At 50.6% G+C, this 25,449-nt stretch overlaps 7 protein-coding genes and 4 non-coding genes across 11 annotated transcripts; 5 read left to right on the forward strand and 6 right to left on the reverse strand.

The window, feature by feature from the left end:
* Positions 1-100: 100 nt before the first annotated feature.
* On the reverse strand, positions 101-4,356 carry Aspvir_003807 (uncharacterized protein; the record flags this gene model as incomplete). The annotated part of the gene is made up of 8 exons (XM_043267056.1): positions 101-1,102; positions 1,154-2,056; positions 2,640-2,816; positions 2,874-3,419; positions 3,478-3,635; positions 3,688-3,727; positions 3,782-3,954; positions 4,035-4,356. The coding sequence occupies 8 exons, from the start codon at positions 4,354-4,356 to the stop codon at positions 101-103; spliced, it is 3,321 nt and encodes a 1,106-aa protein (XP_043122991.1).
* Positions 4,357-5,566: 1,210 nt separating this feature from the next.
* On the reverse strand, positions 5,567-6,285 carry Aspvir_003808 (mRNA splicing protein SMD2; the record flags this gene model as incomplete). Its single annotated transcript, XM_043267057.1, has 4 exons — positions 5,567-5,609; positions 5,668-5,916; positions 6,108-6,140; positions 6,263-6,285. The coding sequence occupies 4 exons, from the start codon at positions 6,283-6,285 to the stop codon at positions 5,567-5,569; spliced, it is 348 nt and encodes a 115-aa protein (XP_043122992.1).
* An 850-nt stretch (positions 6,286-7,135) lies between these two features.
* On the forward strand, positions 7,136-10,825 carry Aspvir_003809 (putative GATA transcription factor (Ams2); the record flags this gene model as incomplete). Its single annotated transcript, XM_043267058.1, has 3 exons — positions 7,136-7,317; positions 7,383-9,424; positions 9,477-10,825. 3 exons carry the CDS (start codon positions 7,136-7,138, stop codon positions 10,823-10,825), a joined length of 3,573 nt encoding a protein of 1,190 aa, XP_043122993.1.
* Positions 10,826-11,646: 821 nt separating this feature from the next.
* Positions 11,647-12,156, reverse strand: Aspvir_003810 (putative ssDNA binding protein Ssb3; the record flags this gene model as incomplete). Its single annotated transcript, XM_043267059.1, has 3 exons — positions 11,647-11,720; positions 11,805-11,859; positions 11,917-12,156. The coding sequence occupies 3 exons, from the start codon at positions 12,154-12,156 to the stop codon at positions 11,647-11,649; spliced, it is 369 nt and encodes a 122-aa protein (XP_043122994.1).
* A 369-nt stretch (positions 12,157-12,525) lies between these two features.
* On the forward strand, positions 12,526-14,058 carry Aspvir_003811 (microfibrillar-associated 1 family protein; the record flags this gene model as incomplete). Its single annotated transcript, XM_043267060.1, has 1 exon — positions 12,526-14,058. One exon carries the CDS (start codon positions 12,526-12,528, stop codon positions 14,056-14,058), a length of 1,533 nt encoding a protein of 510 aa, XP_043122995.1.
* Positions 14,059-14,489: 431 nt separating this feature from the next.
* Aspvir_003812 (trafficking protein particle complex subunit 5) lies at positions 14,490-15,324 on the reverse strand (the record flags this gene model as incomplete). The annotated part of the gene is made up of 2 exons (XM_043267061.1): positions 14,490-14,979; positions 15,038-15,324. 2 exons carry the CDS (start codon positions 15,322-15,324, stop codon positions 14,490-14,492), a joined length of 777 nt encoding a protein of 258 aa, XP_043122996.1.
* Positions 15,325-16,781: 1,457 nt separating this feature from the next.
* Positions 16,782-18,532, reverse strand: Aspvir_003813 (putative NAD+ kinase; the record flags this gene model as incomplete). Its single annotated transcript, XM_043267062.1, has 5 exons — positions 16,782-16,938; positions 16,990-17,266; positions 17,331-18,327; positions 18,403-18,450; positions 18,503-18,532. 5 exons carry the CDS (start codon positions 18,530-18,532, stop codon positions 16,782-16,784), a joined length of 1,509 nt encoding a protein of 502 aa, XP_043122997.1.
* Positions 18,533-19,487: 955 nt separating this feature from the next.
* On the forward strand, positions 19,488-19,579 carry Aspvir_003814. The gene has a single exon. It is a non-coding gene; the product is annotated as a tRNA-Asn (tRNA).
* A 275-nt stretch (positions 19,580-19,854) lies between these two features.
* On the forward strand, positions 19,855-19,943 carry Aspvir_003815. Its single transcript has one exon. It is a non-coding gene; the product is annotated as a tRNA-Asn (tRNA).
* A 535-nt stretch (positions 19,944-20,478) lies between these two features.
* Aspvir_003816 lies at positions 20,479-20,577 on the forward strand. The gene has a single exon. It is a non-coding gene; the product is annotated as a tRNA-Asn (tRNA).
* A 375-nt stretch (positions 20,578-20,952) lies between these two features.
* Positions 20,953-21,040, reverse strand: Aspvir_003817. The gene has a single exon. It is a non-coding gene; the product is annotated as a tRNA-Asp (tRNA).
* Between the last annotated feature and the right edge of the window lie 4,409 nt (positions 21,041-25,449).

Raw genomic sequence — 25,449 nt, forward strand, 5'->3', positions numbered from 1 at the left:
CGCTCGTCTGCAGCAATCTCCATGTAGTTTGCACGCAAATAATGGATCTGCTAACTGTCAAACATACCTTAAACATCCTTCTTTGACGCATATTATCAAGCTATATCAGAACATAAAAATCAGTAAAGAGTTCGCGCCTCACGCACCGCGAATCTGCCCAGGTTCGGGACGCATCTTGTCTTCGCGTCATCTCCTCCAGAAGGAACAGCACTTTGCTCGCGTTGGGGTGCCGCTGCGTCATGTCGCTGTCACAGGCCACCATGCGCTGCATCTCCTGCACAATCCACCGGCGCTGAATCAACGTACCCTCCAGGCCGGCTATAAAAAGCGGCCAGAAGAAGCTGACCGGCAGGTGTCGCTGCGTACTCGCCGACTCAGCCGTTGCCAGCTGGATGATTTGATCCACAGCGCGGTTGACTCGGTCAGTCCGCGGATAAATAGCAAATGCTACCCGGTGCAGATAGATGAAAATCGCCAGAAAGTTGGCCACATACTGTCGGAATGTGCGACATACCTCGTCCGCGACCGACTGACTTAAGGAGTCAAGCAGCTCTTCAGGCCGGTCATAGACGTCCAGCACTGGCGGGCGGCAGTTCCATAGTGTCTCCAGATCAGCGCCCACTCTGTGGGCAATCTGCAGGACCTCAAATTCATCGCCAAGCGTCCCGCGGCTGCGATGATGAAGGTCGATGCACACGATCCGCCGGATGATCTGCTGGGCTCGGACGAAGAACCGAAACGCGGGCCCCACAATGGCATCGTAGACAAGATAACCTGGTTTCGACAGAAGGTAATCTTCTGACACTTTCTTGTCTATCGGACGATCGTCCATAATACCGCTGCTAGTTGACGATTGTCCGCTAGCTGCACCGCTCGATTCGTTTTGCTCGGTCGAGAGCTCGGCCAGGCTGCCGAGTTCAATCAGAGGATCGCCATCTCGGCCGGCAATCAGCGACTTCACATCCAGAAGAGAGACCCACGAGACCACCAGGCGGCCAAAGCCAGTCCATGACTGGATCTGATCGGGAAAGCGCTGCAGCAACAGGTATGCTGAGTGGAGAAAAGAAGTCCCATGGCGGCCCAGGTCTGGGGATGATAGCGACTGTACTGCGTTTAGTTGATTTCTTTGACCATAGACTTGGACATGCCTGACTTCAGATAGCATGAGCAGAAAGACAGTGGTAAAGACCTTCACCAACGTTGGTTCATCCACGTGCTCAAATATGTATGACTGCCCTTCCAAACTTGCCTGCTGGTGGTATGTCGATGCCGAATTAGGCTGACTCCCTTCCCTGATGGCCTTATGCACCTCTGCAAAACAGTAGATGCTATTCCGCAAAGGTTGAAAGTCGCCCGATTGCGCTACGATAACCTCACGCACATATTTCCATTCGAGGTTCACGGGTCCGAATATCGTCGCGGGTGGCTCAGAGTTGAGGAAATATGCCAGCAGATGCTCCTCGTACGCGGCTCCAGTCTCCAGCCACATGCCCTCCGTCGCGGGAGACTGTGATTGCGTTCCCTTTGAATAAACACTCGAGTCCCAGCTCATCGATCGATCAGTATGCGGTACATTTGCAGTGTCGTCCGACGCCTTGGCAGACGTCGCATTGGTAAATTCGGATAACCCGTTGGTCAGATCGAGGTGCTTGCGCTCCAACTCGGACGTAATCTCGCTCATGAAACCAAGCATATCAAATGGTCCGGGAGACGTCGCCGCATTATCCACAGATCGCAATTGTGAAGCGTCAGCTGTCTGCGGCGGTCGATAGGCCTGCTGCCCATCAGGTCGTAGTACCGTCCTGAAATAGCTCGCATCCGGTCTCTGGAAGGTGTTTGCGGTCGGATTTCCCGTCACAGCAGTTGTGCGACCATTAGCCTGTCGCGGGACGGCAGCAGGCACAATCGTCTTGTAAACACAACCCAGCCGAAGTCTGGTACAGTTGGCACAGATCGGTTTCGCTTCATCACACCGAACCTTTCGCGCTCGACATGTCAGGCACCCGGATCGTCTTCGAGGACCTGACCTGCCTTGTCCCCGTGCTCTGGGAGGAGCCTGGATGCAGTCAGAACAGCTGATGACTCCACAAGCAAAGAACGGTCGCCAGAATATGAACGACGGTTAGACAGGTGCTTTACCTCCATAATAAGTCGGCTGCCCCTGCTCAACAGGCATGGTGCGCAGTTGGCTTGGGCTACGCGCAGTTGCAGCTGCGAGCGAGACACATAAACAAGCACTGAATTTCCCCGCAGTTGGGGCGGCCCACTCCATCGTCAACAAGTCCGAGGATGGCCTACCACGGCAAACTTGAGGTTAGCAGCTCCCTTGTCTGAGAGACTCAACTGTAGAATATAACAAAATGCATTCATACCCTGATATCATGGTGATTTCATGGTGTGCTGAGGAGTTACATACATAGGCTATTTCCACTAAGCGTCACAACATGCACATATATACACATCTTTCGACCTCACATGTGGTACGGTCAAGTCAGAATGTACAGGGTTGGTCATATCACTATACAAAAATTGGATGGATCGTGTCATAAGCCTCCAGGAAGTGTCTGATACAATCTTCGCATTTTATCGCCACCCCAACACTTGGACATGTGCAGCAAATGCCCTCTCTCTTTTCTCACGTATGCCGCAAAGCATATGGCCGCCAACGCAATCGCCCCGTAACTGATAAAGACGGGATACTTGAATTGCTCAGGAAGAGGAAAAACTATTGTGGTTGCAAATGAGAGCATCTCGAAGACGTTCTGCACGCCCATTTCGGTGGAGGAGAATCGCCCCCGGGCATCTTCTTCAACACCCTACATGATAGACATTAGCAACGTCTGATAGCAGCCCTCGGGTGGGAACGCGATTACCTCTTGAACGAGAAATTGAACCGACAAATCAAACCCCCAAAGACCAATCCGACTCAAAGCAACTCCCAGGATGAGGCTCACTGCTACCAGCCGAGAGTTTGAGTCATACAAGGCAAAAGCCACTGCTGCAGTGGCCAAACAGCCAAGCTGCCAATTGAGGAACCACAATCCCGACCTAATGGGCCCAATCCTGCCCATCATGAACGGTGCAGCCCATGTGCCAGACAATTCCGCGAGGACAGCGCCGATTCTCATACAGCTGACCTGCAGAGGATCGAATCCCGTATGCAAGAGATATGTGACCATCGTGGTGCCAAAGGAGAGTACGGTAAGGTAGAGCAGGCTCAAGGAAAAGGATGCCAGAAAGACTGGACTAGCCACGTACTCTCGCCAGGGCGAAGCAGCCCGTTTGACCAGGTGAATCGCACTTTTAATCAAACTCTGTTGGCTCGCCGTGTGATGTTCGGGTGCATCCTCGACAGCTCCACTTTCATAATCAGGCGGGACTGAAGCGGTCCGTACGAGTTCCGGTATCGCTTTGTACACCTAATATGATATCCTGTCAGGCTCAAGTGGTGTAAAGGGCGAAAAACGATGAACTCACCTGAGCAATGGCAATGTATTCAATAAAGACACAAAGAACATTCACTCCCAAGACCGTCCAGACCGCGACCTTTGTAGACAAGCCGTCGAAGAGCGATATCACCACAGGGGCCACAAGCTTGCAGAATAGATCTATCCGTCTCATCGATGCATTCAGATCTATACAGGCGTAAGTCCAATGTAGAATAACGTCAGAATATTAAGTTATTACCTTGCCTCTCGATTGCTAGAGTGTCTGAAACAATGATGACCTAATCCGACGTTAGAGTCCGTTGCACAGAAGTATTCACTTTGTTACGACATACCCAGTCTCTTTCCACAGCCACCGTGTTTGCTGTTGCTGCTAGTTTCTCCATGCAAGCGAGCAGGACAACCGCAAGAAATAAACCCGAGATAATAGGCTCAGACTCTCGCCATGAAGGCATGAGAAGGGCTACAAAGCATGCGCAGGACACTGCAACAGGGACTCTCTGCCAGACTAAGAAGTGTAAGCCGTCATGTAGCCATATAGTAGTCTCATTACTGGATCGTAATATGCTGGCACGAGAAGCGACCTACCAATGGAGTGACGGATCGCTACCAGGCGGTTCGACCGATCCATCTTGGATCCTAACCAGGAAGACAGAACCACTGCCGACGCAGAACGCACCAACGCGTAGATCGAGGCATACAACAGAGTCCCCTGGAAGATAGAAGCAAGGAACAAGACAGCGCCGAATTCAAACATGCGTGAGTTCCATGTCGACAAGAAGTGAGAGACGTAAAGTCTCGTCAACACTTTTCGAGAGCTTGCCGTCTGAGTTCTCCGTACGTCAGGGCAAGCTTCTCTTTCTAGAAGACGTTCAGCTGCTTCCAGAGGGTTTCCGTGATGACTATCCATATCTGACTGCGATTCCGTGATTGGACTTGATGCTGTGGATAGTACCTTAGTAAGTGGTCCCGGGTGAGTATAATACTAAGGTAGCCTCGCCGATGATGGCTACGGATTACGAAATCCTCTACCAGGTTTATAGTTGGTTCATCGTTTGTCTAGGAAAGTGCATATAAGGAAGCCATGAAGTCAAAATAGTGAAGAACCCATCTTCGAAGTTGTTATAGAAGTTAAAAGTTTGCTGGCGGATGCGGGAGAGAATCGGTGGTGGCCTGACGATCATTGGTGAGTCGGAAGGCCAGTGATCGAGAATTCCCCAACTCTTCTCCGTAGATCATTCGATGATTCATCGGAAGGGTAAGTAGATACTTTTCTGGCTTCTTGATGAACGTGGTTTTCCCGTATCTGATGATAAGTGGGCCGAGATATACCTGGCTCGAACACTCGTTTTTCCGTCCTTTACTCGTTATCTCTTGCGGTACCGTGCAGGGGTATGCGGAATACCTCCAGCGATACTGTTCCTCTTCACTTACACTTGGATCCCGGCCATTGTGTGTTCTCTTTCTCTATGTATTATCATATAATTCTGCACTAAGGACAACCTGCAAGTCATCAGCACGTAACGAGACCGTAAAGCTAGCTTTGTATTTGTGCTTGATTACTTCCTAATCACAGGCCATTAGAGTACTGCTGGGATTCGTAATGCTACCCCAGGATGAGAACTGCTTGTGAGCAGTGCTCCGGCCAGCCTATCATGCCCGATATTTTGTAGGGGGATCTGAATCCCCACGACCTTGGCTGATAATGAATTTCTCTTCAGATTCAGGGATGCCAGTCCAATATGATGGCCCTTTGCACCGACCAGCTCACTAAACTACTTTACACCTCTTTAACTTTTTCAAAGACGCAAACCATAAAACGCCAAATCAGCCCCCGTCATATGAGATGAACACAAAAGCCAGACGAGGAACTCAAAGAGGTGAACAGATGCTATCGGCCCGAACGAGAGCTAGGGTCGTACTCAGATTCGCCCGGTCCACCCTCCAAACCTGACCGGACAAAGAGACGCCTCGCGATCCACTGGAGAAAAAGGGTATCAATGTCAATCATGCGTCGTCCTGATGTCCTTCCAGCATGGACGAAGAAACATGCACCGGTGCAGGACCCCAGGCCACATTGGTCGGGCAAGTCACGTGAAATGCAGATGGGTGATAACCATTCAGCTCAGCAGAACAAGAATAACAGAATCGCCTCGCAGGAACCTGGTAGGATGAGTTAGGATTTGTGACTTGCAGTAACATATAGAAGGTCTGTACTGACATCTTGCTGATGAAGCGATCCTTGTTCACACCCCTTCCCTTTCCGCCCTTCGGCTTCTCCGTCCACATTTCTTTCACGTTCTCGAGCACCATGTTGCAGTGGCGGTCAAAAGCCTTCACTCGGGCGAGCAGCTTGCGGTTGTTCCGGCATGAGATCAGAACCTGAGTGTGAGTGCGAGTAGCGGTTTGGAGAAGAGACAGGGGGCCAGCCGTGAGCTCGTGTTCTTCTACCAAGGCGACCTCATATTCACTGAAGAAACACAATGTCAGAGAGACATGTAAGAGAAGGGGTAGCACATAACTGTGGATGTGCGAATTGGACGGACAGGATCAAGAATAGGGAAGGGTCGCATGGGTGACTGTCACATGACATATCCAAAGTCCGATGCATTCAAGCACAGGGTATGCGATGATGAAAGGTTAAATATAGGATGCACATACGTGAGTTCGCTCTTGGGCTTGTTCAGCAAATCCCTGTTAGCATAGACAGTCTGGTTAGCATGAACGGAACAGACTGTGGTTGGAATCACACCATATTGAACGATATCAATGACTCATGTTGACGCCTTGGAGAGAAAAGAGGGGTAAGTACGTACTGAATCTTGGGATCGGTCGACATGGTGGCTGTATAAAAAGGCACTGGTGGCTGCTCTGGTCTTCTCTCTTCTTGTCTCTCTTGCTCTCTTGCCCTCAGCAGCTTCTTAGTCAAAGGCGGTCAAGCCTGGTGTCGAGTCTTGGCGCGGGAGGATCACGTGGCACGCGTCTCTGCCGTGTTTTGCAGGCATCCTTTCCCGAGGTCGCGATTGGCTGCGTCACGTCGCGTCGGCAGAAACACTCAACACGCTGTAGTAGGCGATCGTCACAGCTTCTGGTGCGGATGCAAGGCGTGCTTGCTTTTCTCTCCCATAACTAGCTTTCTTCTCTCCAACCATCTCCTCAATTACATCCTTGCTTCCTTTCTTGACGAGTCATATTGCTCTCAGTGGACGAAAAGGCTGTTTTCAGTTCGCTGCTTCCCTCAATTCCTTCTTCACCGTGTCTTCACTCGATATAAGCTTCAAGGAAGCCCCTACCTGTTTGTCCCACGTTGAACATTCCAATCGACTTCCCCCGCGTCCCGTATTGCATAATCATACATACCTGCACATTCTCCGGGTCGACGCAAAGCTTCGATCGAATCAAGGCTGGCTATGAATAACCGATAGGAGCGGGTTCGGCTCGAAATTCCTACCTTGCTTCGCGTTCAAAGCACTCGCCTCTCCCTTGTTCCTCAGCGTCCGACACACCTGAACGAGTCACTTGCATCTTCCTCATAAACCTCCGAACGTCATTTATCTCCAATTCTGTTTTGGATTCACAGCTACTTTGGCTTATGGTTGAGATTGGATTGCTGGTGGCATGGAATCTCAGGACGGAATATCCGTCCGGCCTATGAGGCGTGGGTTTGCTCTGTCAGATACAGTTTGTTGATGCTAACCATTGAATGCGGGATTGCAGTGAAGGTACTCTACACATTTGACGATGAGAGTAAAACGAATTGCCTTGCCCGGTGGCCTCACTTGCTCGACATCCAGACTGCATTCCTGGACGAGCAAACTCAGATTGGTGTCATCGAGCTGAAAACGTGCATTCAAGCCATTGTGTCTGCGAGGTAGGTTGCTCCTGTCCTTGAGCCCAAACCAAATCATACTAATGGATCTTCCTTCGACAATCTAGTCCCGAACTGGTGGCCAAGCTGGGACAAGACTACACAGTATACGCCTATGACTATTCAGAATATGAGACGCCGCTAGTCGGTCAGGGGATGCTCTCATGGGTGCTTGCTTCGGCCTCGCCGACTCCCAACGCACCAGCACATCAATCGAAGACTATGGTCACGGGTCGTGTGTGCAAAAATGTGCTCGGTCTCTTTTCGAAAGGTGCACAAGAAACTTTGGAGGTCAAACTGCGATTGGTGCCAGTACCTACTGTTATGCAGAGCGAATACCTCGAAAGCATGCAGAAGTATCGGGAGTTGAGCAACATCATTCCTCATGAGTTTGACGCACAATCATGGACAGTATTCCTTCGTCAGAACCCCGGGCTGCTGGGTCCCCCCAACACACAACCCCTTGACTGCACAACATCACCCATGGATCACGCTGGAATCGAACGGTTTCACCGGTTACTCAGCGAAGGGTCGACCCCAAGGGAATTGTCTTCGATTGCTCCAAACGGAAATTTTCGGTCTATATCACCCGCCCAGTCCGCGCTTGCCGCTCCGAGCAGGGTGTCCACACCTGGTCAACTTCAGCCACATCATGAGCAACTTCAAATACAGCAGGCTCCTCAGCAGCTGCTGCAGCAAGAAATGTCACACGGGGAAATCCGCCCTTCCTCTAGTGCTTCCATGCGCGATTCTGAGCTGCCTTCGCATGCGCACTATGCCAGCCGCCGGGGTTCGGTACAGTCAGGTTATGGAAGCTGTGATGAATCTGCCGACCAACAGCCACGAAAGCGAGCCAAGCTGTATCGAGCGGATTGGCCAGGTAGATCTGACTTCAACATTGAGAGACAGCCAAGCTCTTTGCGTGTCGCAGCCAGTACAGCTGCCTCTGTTCGGATTCACCGTCCTACTCCTGTCAATCCCGCTATCGCTGCTGCCCAGAATTCGAACGAGGAGCCTGTGCGGCCGCCAACGCCTATCTCTGGATCGCACGACCTTCCACGCAGAGGGAGACCGGCCCCCAGCCTTCTACGCGAATCGTCTGTTCAGAGCAATAACTATACTTCACCATACCCCATGAGCGATGATCCAGGTGATCACAACTCTCACTCGCCAGAGGAGCCGCGCTACCAGGGTCTGTTCGAACCATCAATCAGTATGCCTTCCTCGCCTCCAGTCTTGGATTGCGGGTTTCCCAATCCATCTAGTCCCGTCCTTCCACCTATGGCAACCGATCCCGACTCGGGTTTCATGAGCGGTGGCTTGGATGATCTCTTGGATGATGATATGGGTACTCCTTTGGATGATTGTGCAAAGTCGATCTCAAATGACGCACCAAAGCGCAGACGCGCAACAGATGCTGCTGCCCAGGCCAGCTCTCCTATCAATCCTCCCACAGTACCAGAGAATCAGATCGAAAACATATTAGCCACTGACGGTTTGCCAGAGCAGACTCCGAAGGGAGCAATCGCTGCTCCTGCTCCTGCCCCGACTCGCGGTCCTGCCAGTGCGGCCGGCTCGAGGCCACCATCGCGGGCGAGTTTCAGGCAGGCCCCCAAGCCTTTGGCTCCTGCCCCCATCTCACAAAGTGAATTGGAGCAACTCATGAATGCGATTCCCGCAAGTGATCCGGTTGTTCCGACACATGTTCCTGCTCAATATGCCCATTCCTGGACAGGCCCCATGAGCGACCTCCCCAGCGCTGAGACGCCTACGCCGAAGCCTGTGACTGATGATGGCAAAGTCCGGAGTGGGGCGGGGGCAAGAAGGCTTAGGCAGGTCCAGGCACGCCTGGATAAGTGTATCCGAGACGGTCAGGTCCCTCCTTACTGCGAGAACTGCGGGGCCATTGAAACTCCCACTTGGCGCAGGGCCTGGTCAAAGGAGTTCGTTGGAGGCGAATCTGATGCCAATGAGCTCATGAAGGATTCGACCATGCTATTCTGGCGGGTTTTGGAAAGGAACGACAAGGATGAGGTCACAAAGTTCAAAATGTTCAAGAAATCCTTGGTTGACGCCGACAACGACTTTGTCCAGATCCTTCTCTGTAACCGTAAGTCTAGAGGTTGATTTTTTCACTGGAATTGCTGCTGACATACAGGAAGCCTGTGGTCTTTGGCTGCACAAATTCAAGTGTATGCGCCCTGAGAACAGATGGAACAAGCCGGCCAGCGGTAAGAAAAAGCGGATGCCCCGGAATCGTAAGGGAGGAGGCCCGCTCTCGGACAATGGCACCTTGGCGAAAATACACCCCAAACCCCAGTCCTCAAAGCCGGCTGGGTCCTCCCCCGGCGCATCTGATGCCTCGTCGCCTGCGGAAGAGGAAACCCCGCGCGCAGATAATGGCAACGAGAATGGAAACGATCGAGACAATGACGATGACGTTCAAGAAGTGCCCTCCAAGCGGCGTCGTGCCAATAGCGCTGAGCCACGACGGTCGTCGGACACCGCAGAAAAGCGTTGGCAGGAGCAAGATGCAACAGAGGCGCTGCGGCGGGCTATCCAGTCCAGCCCAGCCCGAAACCTTGAGAAACGCCCTGGTCCAGCGGTTGATGAGAACAGCCTTACACCTAAGCCAGTGAGAAGAGCGCTCTTTCATAGTGCTCAGAACGAAGGTTGTCCTCTCAAGCCCTTGGGCGGTTCCGCCCTAAACAGTCCACGCCGTAGCCCTCGCGTTAACTGTCGCGATCCAGGTCAAAAACCTCAGGACAAGGAAAACGCTGCCATTGACAAAGACCTCGAAGGGTTATTCGAGAGTCCGCCCTTTGAATATGATCTGCCCGCCAGTCCTACCCCCAGAAGACGAAACCAGCGTAGCAACCTGCTGGGAGAGAAGCGCAATTCGTTGCCGTGTATCTCGCCTTTGTCCAGAGCGCGCCTGGAGGGAAGCTCAGACATGACGCCCACCAAGCTCAGCGCGCAGAAACTCCACCGTGTACAGGGCAGTACGACTGTGACGCCTCGTCAAAATAAGACGCCCAAGTCTTTGCGATCTATAGGACCCGATCTGCATTCTATGGCCGACGGTGAATTCAATGTGGAGGCCTTGGGCAATATTGACAGTATGCTTATTGATATCTTTGAGGACGTGCCGTCTTCCGCACAATGTGACTCCTTCTTTTCTTTTGGGCAACCCAAGGACTCGACGAGCGGCAACTGGTCTGGTTGGATTGAATCCGATTACATTTCGGTGAACGGATCCGACGACCAGGAGGAGGCAAACGGCGAGCAGCGGACGGGTAGGCGCAGCGGCGCAACTGATGATGAAGATCTCATCCACGCCATTCTATCCGACCCGGACATCCAAAAGAATGCGCATTTCGATCCATTCCAATTTGGTGGTGCAGGTGCCTTGGACTCTGGCTTTTTTGGCTCAGATTCGGTCACTGCTGATGTCGTTACTCTCGGCTCCAGAAGCAAAAACGCAGAGTCCGTGAGCAAGGAGTCGGCTTGAGTATTACAAAGTAATGCCTTATGACCTCTCTCTTCCTCTTACTATTTCTTTCTCGTACTATTTCTTTCTCCATTTCCATCTTCTACATTCTTACGCACCTCGTTCATGATCAAATCTTCACAGTCTGTTGGCTTTTTCTTAGCGAAGGCGTTGGGCGGGATTCCTGGCAATTCCAGTGAAGTCTTTGTTTTCCCATGCATTTCTATGCGAAAGTGTCCCATATCATGATGTTTTTCTAGCGTTTCACTCTGCCCATCTGACACAGTTGTCAAAAGCACAAAAGCCTGTTTCACTCTACTGTTGCCTAGCCTGACTGTTGGATCAATTTTCCTTAGTTATGATATCAAAGGGGCGGTATGTCTTCTCTTAGCATCTAGATGATGAACAAAGGATATGCATCATACATTTATTGGAACGATTCTGCAAGTACAGTCGTAGTCTACTGAGGAATAGACTTGGTATGACTTGACTCCAACCGAGACCAATCTATAAGACCCGACCAACTACAAACAGCAGTTAGAAGCCTCGACATGTCATTGGCAAATGCAATTGATACACATCCTTGTCATTGCCATTATGCCCCTTGCTTCATCCAGTAAAGCAAGGAAGTTGGAAAAGAAAGAGTCTGAGAAAGATATCCCACGAACAGCAACCACCCTGCGTTAACCTGATCCATTGATTTCAGTGCAGACTCCACGGGGCTTCCAACTCAGAGTATCTAGGTATCATATCCGTAGGATTGTCGCTGAATAAAGGGTACGTCAATTGTGAGATATAGTTCTAAATCGCGCGGCAAATATGCACAAATCAAACAGATTTATCTATTCATTGGAATCATAGAATATAGGCTTCAACTTATGCGTCACTTCGACGACGTGTTCATAGATCTTGTAGTCTGCACGGCCATCCTCATTAGTCACTCGCTCGCTTTGCTTCCCAACGCCTGATTCTCAGTTGGTAAGGGGTGCAAGGCACTCACCGCAATCCGAAGGGTTACCCCAGTCCGTCGTAGCCAGGACACGGATCCCGAGGCCCTGTTACGCATCATTAGCTCCTGCTGTCCGGTTTCTCTTGCTGTCAGAGGCACGTACCTGCCCGCCCTCTAGTTCAGTGACTTTTCCCACCACCTCGACTAACTTTCCCATCTGCAGATGCGAGTCTGACTTCAGGATGAGAGTGACGTCGCCGTTATTCCCGCATGTTATTGTCGCCGTGTCGCCGTGTAGGGCTGTTACCGTTCCGAGGATGCGGACGGTGTGTGTTGAGGAGCCGCTGGAGGGGTGGAAGGCGTGGAGGTGGGCGGGGAGGACGCGGGGTGTTTGGAGGGACATTTTTTTTTGGATACGCTGACTTTGGGACCTTGGAGGTTGATTATTTGGGTCCTGCAGTAGTTGTTTCGCTGGGATTGATAGGCAGAGTTGTAGATGTAGAGAGGTTGATACCTTGCTCGTGGTTAAGCTCCGTCGCGGGGGCGCGCAACGCGTGTTCACGTGATCTCATTACAGTCTCGACCGCCCGCTGGGCTGGGCTCCATACGTCAATCGGCAGATGATCAGAGATATCGACTTTTTCCTCCGCGGTATAGCCATTCCCACCCTCTGCGGACGATATACCATTTCCGCAGTCTCGTAATACGACAGATGAGCTGATAGAGTCTCGACACGGCCTTATATTGATCCCATTTTCGAGCGGTCGTCGCCATGCCTCCTCCACTTCCCTCCCAACATCGCGGTATGACCGCCAACCCTCTCAAGCCAGTTAAGCGTTACCGGCCCGGAAAACCGATCGCAGAGGAACCCTCATCATCTGAGGAAGATGAGGATGCAGAGGAAGAGGTACAGGAGCAGGACCGGCGCAGACAGGAACAACAACGGCAGAGGCAACAGGCTCCAAAAGCGACCTCGTTCCCTGCTGGCGCTGCTGCTGCTGCTGGGAAGATCACGAAAGGCGTGCAAGATGTAAAGATTGAAGAGGAAGAGGACGAGGAAGGTTTTGTGACGGAAGAGGAGGAAGAGGCACCACCAAAGGTAACCGCTCGTGTTGCTGGCGACCGAGCGGAGACGGTGACGGCGCAGGTAGGCGGAGACGAAGAGGAGGAAGGGGAGGAGGAGGAGGAGGAGGAGGAAAGTTCGGAAGAAGAAGAGAGCAGTTCAGAAGAAGAGAGCAGTTCAGAAGAAGAGGCGCCCCGGAGAGTTCTGTTACGGCCTACGTTCATCAAGAAAGACAAGCGCAACAATGCACCGAATCAAGCACAAAATGCCGCCGATTGGGTGGCGGAGGCGGAGGCCCGCAAGGCGCAGCGACAGAAGAAAGCGGACATGCTGGTGCGAGAGCAATTGGAGAAGGAAGCCATTGCGCGGACGACGGCGAACCGAGCGTGGGATGACGACGAAGTGGTTGAAGCGGGCGAAGAGGGTGCCATCGATGATCGGGACGGCGTGGATCCAGAAGCAGAATATGCTGCTTGGAAGCTACGAGAACTCAAGCGCATCAAGAGAGAGCGCGAAGCCATCGAGGCAGCGGAGAAGGAGCGCGAAGAGATTGAGCGTCGTCGGAACCTCACTGCGGAAGAGCGCGAACGCGAAGACCGCGAGTTTATTGAGAAGCAGAAACAGGAGAAAGAAGCCAGTCGTGGCCAGACCGGCTTTATGCAGCGCTATTTCCACAAGGGTGCCTTCTTCCGTGATGACCTGGAACGCGAAGGACTCGACAAGCGAAATGTCATGGGGCAGAGGTTCGCCGACGATGTCGCTCGTGAGACCTTGCCTGAATATATGCAAATTCGGGATATGACCAAGCTGGGAAAGAAGGGAAGGACACGGTACAAGGACTTGAGGACGGAGGATACAGGACGCTTTGGAGGGGGCTTCGACAATCGTTCCCGCCGTCGGGAGGCTGCCCTCCTCGGTATCCATGACGAGCGATTCCTACCTGATCGTCCGGATGATCGCCCCAAGGGTCCCACGGGAGCCAACGCCAGTGCTGTACGCGAGAGACGAAGATCACGGTCAAGATCATATTCGCCGAGGCGAGACCGTCACCGCGACCGTAGGGACGACAGACATGATAGCCGGCGAGACAGTTATGGGGACGGTGACCGCTATCGTGACCATGACCGTGACCGAGATCGCTCAAGGGACCGATACAGACCGGATACCAGCAGTCGAAGGAAACGGAGTCCTTCGCCATACGACGACCGCGACAAGCGACGGCGTACAGATAATGCTACATAGGCGGGTTTATGAGAAGAAATCATTATGTTCCTGTTGGAGTTCCTGGTACATGAAAAATGCGAATGGGAATCGGGATTGTGTTGCATTGCGGTTTGCGACAGGTCTTTACCTTTGTTATTCTCCATATCTAATATTTTCTCTCGTGGGGTTTGGATGTATATAACCCTGTATTTGGGCCGGTGAGCGGAGTGTGTAAGATAAAACAGACATCATGCTTGCAGATACAAACACAACGTCTAACAAGCCCTCGCTCGCTTGGTAAATCATATCCCCCCTTCCCGTTGAATCAACGTACGCGCCTCGACCTTGATGTGACGAATCAATAGTCCTTTCCCAGATATCCAATGCAATAACTCCCAGAGTCGTCGCAAGACTCGTGCATCCTGTTGTGGTCACCGCGTCAGGCAATAGCTCAGCGGTCAGCCATCCACTTATTTCACCCCTGCCCTTTCCAGCACCTTCTCTCTCTCCATAACACTCTCGCCGAACCGTAACAGAAAGATTGTCCGCCCGGGCCACATCTCCGTAGGCTGATTGTGCGCCGAAACCTTGGCCTCGAAACCACATCCATCACAAACCCCCTCTATGATCCCCGCCACAAAGGCAGCGCAATTGAGCATGCTCATCTCCTTCGGAACACTAATGTATGTGTTTACCAGCGGGTCATTGTCTGTAATCATGTACTCGTTCGGTGTTTCGGGGGACACTGAATGCTCGAGGGCGTCTGCGGGGCGTTGGAAGAGCAGGCGCCAGAGGGGCCCATGAATTAGATGGAGCAGGGGAAGAATGCGGAGAGGTCGATTAGGAGGGGAAGCAGAGGTCGAGGAGCTTGATAGCGCAGACGATGTGGAGGAAGACATGGAGCGGTAGAAGAGGAGGTCGAGGAGACGGAGGCCGAGGGGGTAGCCCTGTTCGTTTAACCTGGCGTGTTGTCAGGATGGGGTGACGAATCTACCAAAAAAAGGCGCGTTGCACTCACCGGCGCTCTAGATCCTGTATCCCTGTTACTCTTCGCTGAGCATATGTGACCATCTCAGCGAACAGGAAGGCGAAGCTTGCCCGGCTGAGCTCCGCAGTTCGACTGCGGTTCAGATGTCTGTCGTAGATCGTCTTGCGGTTCGACGGGATTCGCAGGCCGGGGCTTTGTTGCGCGACTGTCGTCACTTGCTTTGGGGGTGGCTGTCTCTCAGCGGTGCCAGCTATGTTTGTTCCGCCGGTGCTGGCGGACAGCATCGAGGAGTGTCTGGCGGGGTGTGATTGTGACATGGCGGTTATGGTCGGTTCTTGCACCTCTGGGGATGGGAGATTTGCGGGATGAGGTAGAGAGAGGTAGTAATTCAATTGATTATTGCATCATATTATGTTGGTAAGGAGATTATTTCACGAGGGAGCTTGACAGGGGGTCGTTGGTTTTCGATCTGCGATGTTGGATGTTGATAAGGAGCGTTGACGGTGTAGGCTGAGATGTTCATCATCACTCCTCCTTGGGCGCTGAAGGCCATACAATACCGCACATCGAATGCGCTACTTTATTAGACTACGAGCAACTGGTGAGCCAGCTAAAGCAACCATAGGTGCTTCCACAGACAATATTCAGTTCTATAATTTTTTTCTCTCGAATTTTGGTACGAGGTGTTCGACAGCTACAAGCGCTGATCTAAATGCTTATGGTGTAGTCAAGGAAGTAGAAACAAGTAAACACGGAGAAATTGAGTATGTCTGGAATTCAATATATCTATCTCCAACGAAATCCAGTCGTGGCTGTGTCAATTTGAAGCTATCGAATATCCAGTATCGATCAATGCTAGAACGACGACACCAACTTCGCACAACAAGTCTCGTCACCAACCAGGATAATCTTCAAAATCTCAATCAACCTATACTGAAAGCCATTATTAGCACCTATTCATTGACCTTCACAAAAGTCATGCTCAAAATGCCAAATGACCAACAAGAATCAGACATCCAAGGAAGATAATGCGCACAGAGCACGTCTATGATGGGTTCATGGCGACGGCTAGCGTGGAAACTGCGAATGTAGGAAATATTTTCATCATAAGAGAGCCAGAAGGCTCTGTTGGTCGATTTGAGGATCGAGACAGAACAGGAAAAAATGGTGACTTACCCAAAGTTAGTGAGTCGCGAGATGGAGCGCTGTGATTGAGCAAAAGCAATATTATTATCGCATATTTAAAAGCTCAATCAACTGCAGGAGTCTACATATAACTCCAGAGCCAATTGAGCAGCCAATGCTCAATTGCGAAGTCGAATTGGTGTCGTTTGTGGAAGAGCAGAAGGAAGAAATTTTGCGGCGGCGGAAGGCTTTTTATAGTCGGCCTGAGGCTGCCCGGGAAACCAACCGACCCATACGAAGCTTCTAGAGCGAAGAGCAGAAAGAAAATCTTCAGAACAAGCGACGCAAAATCAAAGGTTCGATCGGACTGACAGAATTTCCATTACTCATGATATTTATCTTCAGTTATGCAATATCAAACAAATAATGCCTTTTGAGGGCCACCTAAATAGGTGATTCCAAGGTTATGGGCTTTGTGTGGAATTGAACAAGAGCAGATGAGAAGCGAATGACTATGGAATCGTCGTCAGGTGCATGCCTTCCCCCAATAATATCCATATGCAAACAGTGTAAGATTGCTCCTCTATATACAAGTCATGACCGCATACCAGCAAATCCCCGGTTGGCGCTGCATTGGCAGCAGCATGCGCTATTTGAAGCCTTTCTGCTTTTGCCTCGAATTCCAATTCAAAGTTTTGGAGATACTCTGAACCCAGTCCTCGCCACGTCGGTTGTGGGGTAGCACGTTTGCAAACGGATACCGCGATGCGGATACAGTCACATAATCGCCCGGGTGCAATTCGATTCTACCAGGCTGTCAGCGAATCTCAACGTAGCTTCCATGTCGCAGAACCCACCTCTCTCGACCATCGAAGCTTGCCCATGAGCTTGTTCGGGCATCATAAGGCACTCCCATACGTAGAACAATGGTGTCCGGCAATATAATCGGTCGGAAAGACAGGGTGTGGGCGCAGATGGCGGTAACGAGAATGACCGGGTTCTCTGGATGACACAATGAACCTCCCGCGGCGAGATTGTACGCCGTCGAGCCGGTAGGCGTCGCTATACAGACGCCGTCCGCTAGCAACGTCGTGAAATGCTCATTGTCACCGAACAGCTCAATTTGAGACATCGCTGATATGGTCAGTCACGGACCCATTTCCTGGCAAGGCAGATTGCATTCATGGGAGGCTCTTACTGGGGTTCGGTCCTCTGTCAAGCACGACATCGTTGAGGATCTGGAAAACCTTGTCCGGTCTATGGGTCAATGTTCCTTCCATCTCCTCTCCTATCAGTTCTTCGACGAGATCCCGCTTCGTTATGTTTGTTGCGTCGTCCTCCGGCCGTCGATTGCTCCTCATGATCGTGCACTCGAACCTTAGTCTGAGGCTTACCACGACACCGTCCTTAAACGCCGTCTCTAGTGTGCTCTGATATTGGTTGAAATCGAATCTAGTCAGGAATCCCAGGGACCCCAGAGAAAATGAGAGTACGGGTGGTACGACGTGCTGGAAAAGCCAGCTCGTGTATAGAACCGTGCCGTCCCCTCCTAGTGTAACAACAAAGTCGAATAAATGTGCTTCTTCAGATGCCATGTTTGAATCCCAGTACTTGAGCCGGCCTTCGGCCGTAGGTTCTTCTTGAAGGAGCTGCATAGCTCCAAAATCCGGGTGCGTCTCCAGCCGCTTCTCCACGTAGACGACATATTTTGTCGAGCGATCCTTGGAGAGCAGCCACTGGGTAACCTTCCGTGTAAGTACGACAAGAGATTCGTCGCGTACCTTTGTCACAACCAATACGCTCTTCACCGTGAGCTTGAGCTTGATGCTCCCTAGTTTCTTCGACAGCTTGCGCACATTCCACGCCATATCCGACAGCTGCTTCTTGGTCAGGTGTCGTGACTGCACCACAGTAGGGAGTGTCTTGAGAGCCTTTCGATCCTTCGCCTCGGACGGTTTAATCGCATCGTCGTCGTCAACGCTCGTTTGTGGGAGGGCTGTTTCGTGCGCATTGCTCGGCTTCACATCTGGTCGGATGTCTTTGGATGGCGGTGTTATCCATTCACCCATTATCAATGAATGCACGAAGCATGCTGTTCTTTCGTCCGCATTGTCAAGGTGCGGTCTTGATCTTGAGTCGTCCACCGAAACCAAGGACGACTTGCGGCGGTGAGTGCAATCGGGGTAAAGTACGACCTAGCAGGCAGGTGTTATTCGCGGTTAGCAGGAGGTTCAGATCTCAGTAATGGTGGGTTTGTGCGTTTGTTGTACCTCCAGCTGGTTATGCGTTTCGGTATCGCTGATTGCCCCTCCGTGGTCCTTCCGTTAGGTCAGCTCTGGCAGTTCCTCCGGTGAGGGTCTGACGACGTACAAAATCTTCCTGCGACAGCGTCTTCTCCATTATACCACAGCTCTATTCTCAAAAGTAATCAATTCCGAGTAACTTTTTGATGGCCTTCTGGCGCGATTGTCCCATAATGTGAGGATTGAGAACCTGACTTGTTGCGTTCAATGAGTTGTCGCGGTTCCGGTCGAAGTGGGTATGACGTCGTTACACGGCTCAACCAGTCATCATACCTAATCCTGCTGAACTGCATATCAATGTGAATACTTGCCAGCGCTCATTGTCGGCGCTAGTTTGGTGTTTATTGTGCTCGTGGTTTGGTGTGTCTTTCAAAAGTGTTCAGTTGTATGATTTGGCTAGAATGGTCCAGTCTACTTGGCCTGGTGGGGAGGTATACCAATATCTCCGTGTCAGGGAATATATATCTCCATCATAGCTCAATACAACTCTTGGTGGGGATTACCCAAATAACAAACCCACACGGTGTGTTCTGATGCAGTAGCCGATAGCCATATTGAAAGCGAGGTCATACTAAGGATGTACTCGTTCACACATAAATCATAGAACAAAAGGCATCATATACGCGCGCACAACGTAAGGACGAATATAATACTGAGCAGACAATGAGGTCTCCTTCCGGTCGATATTGATCTTCTTCCAATCAGCCATCGGCCAACAAACCTAGTAGTTCAGCCTGAAAAACATAGTCAATCCTCGAGGGGCAAATGTGAAAGGGAGATGAACAACATGGTCTCTGAGTCAAGATGGACACTCGTCAACCACTATAGAGTACTGCCCGTATGCCAGGGACATTAGAATCCAATAATAATGGAGCATACTATGTGTCGAAGTTACAGCGACCGACCTTATCGTCTAAAGGGATAATGGAGTATTGCAGGTAGATAGGCGAATGTATCAGCAAAGCCTGCATCTATCAGGGTAGGCTCCGAATTTTGTCAGCGTAAGTCAATTAGTATATTAAATCTTCATATTCGGCGTTCTTCGACAACCTGTCTCCGTGGCCCAGCTGGTTAAGGCGTCCGACTGTTATGCTAGCTGCTCCTAGCAATCGGGAGATCGGCAGTTCGATCCTGCCCGGGGACGATTTTTTTCGTTCTTCTTTCTGCCGTTCGTTGGCAGTTACCACTGATCTCTATCAGTCCAACTCTGCCTTAACTCAATTACACGCGCTCGTGATTTTTTTATTTTGTATGCGGTAATAATATCGATAATCATAGGTAGATTTCTTTTGCGAGGCTGCAACCACTCGGCGGACTAGGGTGTTGCGTCAAGACATCCTCTTCAACTGTCCAAGTTTCATGGTCATTCAGTATCCTAGACTCATGTGCTCAAAAGCTCTGATGGTTCTTCAATGATTGGTCTCCATGGCCCAGCTGGTTAAGGCGTCCGACTGTTATGCAATAGCTGTGCAATCGGGAGATCGGCAGTTCGAACCTGCCTGGGGACGAATTCTTTTTTGCCGTTTCTACTTTGCACACTCTCAATCACTCCTTAGTCTGCCTTATTCTGCCCCAGTCTTCATCACTAGCGCCAGCTCAGTGTTTGACGCACCATCGGAAAGTGGCAAACAATTCAGCCTGATTGCTGCGGTGGTCAACAGCGGGACAGGCAGCAATCAAGCTTGAGGCTGTGTAGAGTAGTCTAAGTTGATCTGGCACATTATGGCACTGAACATTATTACTGGCTACGCCAGAAAGTTCTAGCCTTTTGGTCCCTCCTTAGGCTGGTACTACGCCCTCTGTCCGTTTGACGCTTACCAGATGAACACTCAAGGCATCCTAATTCCCAGCCAGATACAGGTCATGGTTCCTTCATTCCCACCCGAGCTTTCAGCCTGGTCGTATTTCCAATGCCACGTACGGCTAAATTAGTTGATATGACCGCAGCTGGAGCCACCTCAATGTCTAACTCGACCACGTCCGCCGAGTCGATAATTCACAAGCGCCTTGAGGCACGCACTGCATCGACCTAACCAATCAGATGTCTCCATGGCCCAGCTGGTTAAGGCGTCCGACTGTTATCGCTGTCCATTGTTGGACTCGGCAATCGGGAGATCGGCAGTTCGAGCCTGCCTGGGGACGTTTTTGTACCTCGTGATTGTACATTGACTTTTTCGGTGCACAGAACTCCCTTTCTTCCTCCTCATGGTACTTTTTACCCCTGAAGAATAATAGGTTTAGACTGCATGCCTTCCCCAAACGGGAAATACGGAGACTTTCCGAAAGGATCGAAAGACAAGATGCGCATATGACCATGTTCTGTACAGCTCTTAAAGTTCCTCTGTTACTTGAGTTGCACTGTTCCTTGGGTGACGTTCGCCTACCCAAGGTTCCTCTTTTCCACGTTCTGATTACATACTGCTTTGGCAGCATAAGGCGGCCTTTTGCGTGGGCCGATCCGGTTGAAAAAAGAACAGCTTGCAAAAATAAGTCACGAAAATTGAAAACACAAAAGTTCGTCCCCAGGCAGGCTCGATGCTGATCTCCCGATTGCACAACCTATTGCTTGACAGTCGGACGCCTTAACCAGCTGGGCCATGGAGACTTGTCATTGTCTGTGCGGGCAGCCTTTAAAGCTCTATAAGTCGGTACAAAGCATTGTTGCGGATAGAATCACTTGACTTTCGAAATCCATGGAATCGCCTCAGGATCAGCGCCGGCACGGACGTCATTCCTTCCCTTGCTTTGGTTTCTTGCCCGTATGAATCCGATCTGGATCATCTACGCTGTGTGACGCATAACGGACATTGCTCCCCGAACGTTTGGGTAGGTAGAGGGGTGTAAAGTACAGAGGGAAGATCCTTTGATGATCCCTCGGAATTGCCTTGCCTGTGATACATCCCTCCGGCATGGACCACTCATGTACATGTCTGGCTGTACGACTAGATGCAGGAATGCAGGATTCTAGGATGTAGTCAGTGCATATCACATATGCAGATGGCGTGCTGTCTTTGCTTGAGGTTTGCGTCTGTTTGTGAGTGACCAAGTTAGTCTACAGGTCTATGCAGAGTGTCAGCCTCATATCATCTCTACAATGCGTTCGAAGAGTCTGCCCTTGCTGATATCAACAATCTCGATTTGGATGTAAGGTAGGTAGTTTCGAGGTGCTGCCTGGTGCCATGAGCCATGATTGGTCGGGCACCCAAACATACTGCCTTACGTACTTGGTGTGCTCTGTACAGAGTAGTATTCATATGCAGGGGTGATACGCATGTACGCATTTGACTCATGGCTACCTGCAGCTGTCCCCCAAATTTTTCTGGCAAAGGGGAGAGAACATGAGCCCGACTCTGTTCTCCTTTCTTCGAGGGTGGTTGAGCGCAGACTGCAGACTGCAGACGCATCCCGTCGTCGAATCCTTCTCTCGACTTCTCAAAGTCAAACTCATGACCAGGCGTAAGGTATCTATGGAGTACCATCTGTGTCCATGGTGCAGGATTCAGCAGTAGATCCAGCCTGTATTGCGTCTGGTGCTCCGCCACGAAGTGTAATGAACGCGCATTGTGCCAACTGCCAACTTGCCATGTTCGAGTCACCTCTAGTCTGAAAGCGTTGCCAGGAAAAGTTATTCGTGCCAGTCACACGATGCCCACTTCGTCCTTCTCAAAGCAGGCTCCATAAGAACCATCCACTTGAGCCGGCTTACCCTCGTAATAATAAAGCCTACCAGGCGGCCGCCACTAGGTTCTTGAATTTCCTGATTTAGGTTTAGGTTCAGTTCGACAAAGGTGAGCTCAGACGTTGTGGCGTTCGGACGTAGCACGCGGCGCGGAGCGGCAGAGGGATGAAAATTTGGTTTCACAGAAATGAACCTAATAATCCTATGAATGGATACGATGCATCCGCTAAGGAGCTAGCAGGGCCTGGCACTAGGCTGGCATGCATCTCGGGGGCCGGGGCCATATGAGGCACACTCTGTGTCATCCCATTGCTGCGGTTGATATGTCTCATAGTGACAGCTTGGGGGTGTGTGATTGCAGGAATCGCCGCGGGAAACAGATATCTTAAATGGTGAGTGGCTGTGGCAGACGGAGTACGCGGCCGAACATGGTAATTGAAGGACCACAAATCCTTCAAGGATGAGGATACTCAGCTAGAGCGCGGCCTGCGCGGCCGAGGCGAGATGACAAAGGCCATTTGGAAAATTCAATTAAAAATGGCTGAAATAGCGCCTAAGCTCACAGTGAACACATGTTTGACCAATGATAATGCAATCGGCTACAGCTATTTCCCAAAGTATCACAGGATCTGGCGCCGATGACATGGAACTAAGGCAAGTCAAATCAAATTAGCGGGTGTTCCTATGCCTGAGCTTTGCGGTCTTTAAACGTTGAGTGGCTGGCATCTAGCACTGGGTTGAGTGCTCTTTCAAAATCAGGATTGAACCATGTTCAGTGAACCTTGATGGAGAGGCGTACATGTCTTCTGATCTGACATCCCTTGTCTCTGTGTGATGCTTACTGCCTGTGCCTCGTTATGTGGATCAAGTCCGAGAAAGCAACTATTTGAGGTGATCCCTACATGGCTGTGGAATTTAACTAAGGTAGTGTCGTCGATTATTGCCCAGTTCCAGGCTTCTCCTGTCTTGGACAGTCAGATTGTGACCGCCATTTCGGGGTTGCTGAATTGAGCCTGGTACAGCAGCGAGGCGCTAATTAGGCGGAGACAGCCAAGTCCTACCCCGTTTGGAGTCTTGGAGACTTGGATTACTGCTTACTTACACTCCAAGGTTAGTGTGCGATTGACGATCAGAGTATTCTGTCGTCATGATTGCTCCTTTGATTCTTCTCGTAGTGTTAATTATGACAACGGAGAGGCAGTTGGCCCTAATCCTGTGAGACTGAGGCAGTCATTGAAGAGATGCCGACCGTGTTCCGCGGTGAGGGCATAGGGATGGATTTTAGAGGGGCTAGACTAGTTCCAGGCCAGCTGATACTGTAGTATCGATGTGGCCTGTGGGTGTTTGATAAGATCATCTCTTGTGATGGATTTTCTCCCCGACGTCCCAGCTCGTATGCAAGCACGCTGTTATTGTTGGAGCGATCGGCGAATGGAATGAAATGGAATTAAATCTTGACTGCTATTTGAGACAACTGTCTGACTAACTCCAGGTCCAAGCCCAGGGCAAACAGCAGGGAGCAAAGTATGCGCCGACCTTCCCTTTTACCTGGTAGTATCCCTGCACAACGCCAATTAAAGTGGAGACAATGGATAGATCATCAGCACACTAAGCACAATACTCCGTACAGGAGACAGACCCACTTGCATTGCCCATCAGCGTCTCAGAGCCACAGAGGAGAAGGATTCAAGAAAAATTAGTAAGGATTGTTACCTACATACGTACTGACCCCTGACTCAGGCCCCGTTTGTTCTATTAATTTTCTAGCCCCCCCTGCGCTACCCATGGGTCCGCACATGCGTCCCAACTTCCCGGCGGTTTCTTCCTGGAATCCGCGGCCTTTGATTCGCACGGCGATCAAACGATGATCTCGACCGTCCGATCAACTAGTACATTCTAGGTAATGTTCTTAGCGATGTCGATGCCGCTACTTGATAGGATGTTGGACACACACAGAGTACGGAGTTTACGAAGGTCAGACAACGGAGTCGAATCCTACACCGTGTACATGACCGATATGCTGAGATTCGATGAGAATCGCCTAAGCTATCACAGGCGATCATGGTAACCGCCCTTGGAAGCAGGGTGAGGTGAGCACGACAGGGGGTAGGAACATGAGAAACCCGCCTTGTCCGATGGCTTGATGCTCGGTTCCATGCTCCATAAAGCATACTAAACGGCTAGAAGTGATAGTCCTTCGTAGAGTATGCTGTAACCTTGAGCTTTATGTCGAGCCTTGGTCAATCTTGCAGAACCGTTGTCCAAGCTTATTGATCATGTGCCCCTTTTAAGAAACTCGTGCTTCATACTCTGTATTAACTTCTTTGAGGGTTGAGTTGGCCGTCGCCTCATCAGTACGGAGCCACTATGGAGTGCAAAGGCACGAAGTAGTAGGTAATACTGGATCCTCAGACTCGAGTCGACTCCTAGCCAAAGTGTCAGTTGATAAATGAATAGTTCCCCACTTTAAATTGTTGAGCATATTTCATCCTTGGCTCTCCGTCAAACCTAGAAACAAAATAGTCAACTCATACATGATACATCGATACCCTGCAGTATTCTATATTCCGTAACAAGTAATATTGGATATCTGCTGGGGGTGGGAGTGCATTAGATGATATTATTAATGCTGAAAGTCATACGCTAATGCTGATCACAACCAGTGTCACATAGATAGCAATATTTGTTTTTTATTTTATTTTTATTTTTCCCTTTTTTCAATACTAAATGTCTTACGCCCTTGTACTGGGCTAACAAGCCACATAAAATAATAGTAAAGGTGTGACAAGGATAGAGATAAAATCTCACCTTCCACATGACTCTTGATCTTAGTCTCTCCGAATCCTGCGCCTAATCGGACGGCCAAAGGCTTGGTATGGAGTGCTTGGCGTCTCCCCGATTACGAGATTACAGAGTCTAGCCGTTCATGACTAATCTATGAGTCCAAGTGTCCAACCTTATCCACTGCACACTAGAAATGCAAAGTTAAGCCTATGACGATGGTGGATAAACTCTCCCCAAGCGGTTGGTTTCAAAACGAGATAGCGGATCACTTCAGAGAGTGCCCCCGGTGAGACCGAAGAATGCCTTATTTATAGTGATACAAGGGTGTAGCACAGGCAACAAGGCGATGAGCAAAGCTGGATATCATGGATAACATATACATATACAAGCTGGCGAGCGCTCGCTCTGCTCGCGTCTTGAGGKTCGGACCTTCGGCCCTCACCTTAACTAATATTAATCCTTTAAGGCGTAACCCTTTATATACAGCAATTTTGGGACTGAATTACAGCTAATTATTAAGCGATTATTAAGCCGGGACCCACCCTTATTGC

This window comes from Aspergillus viridinutans (genome assembly GCF_018404265.1).
Source record: "Aspergillus viridinutans IFM 47045 DNA, scaffold_2, whole genome shotgun sequence".
NCBI lineage: Eukaryota > Fungi > Ascomycota > Eurotiomycetes > Eurotiales > Aspergillaceae > Aspergillus > Aspergillus viridinutans.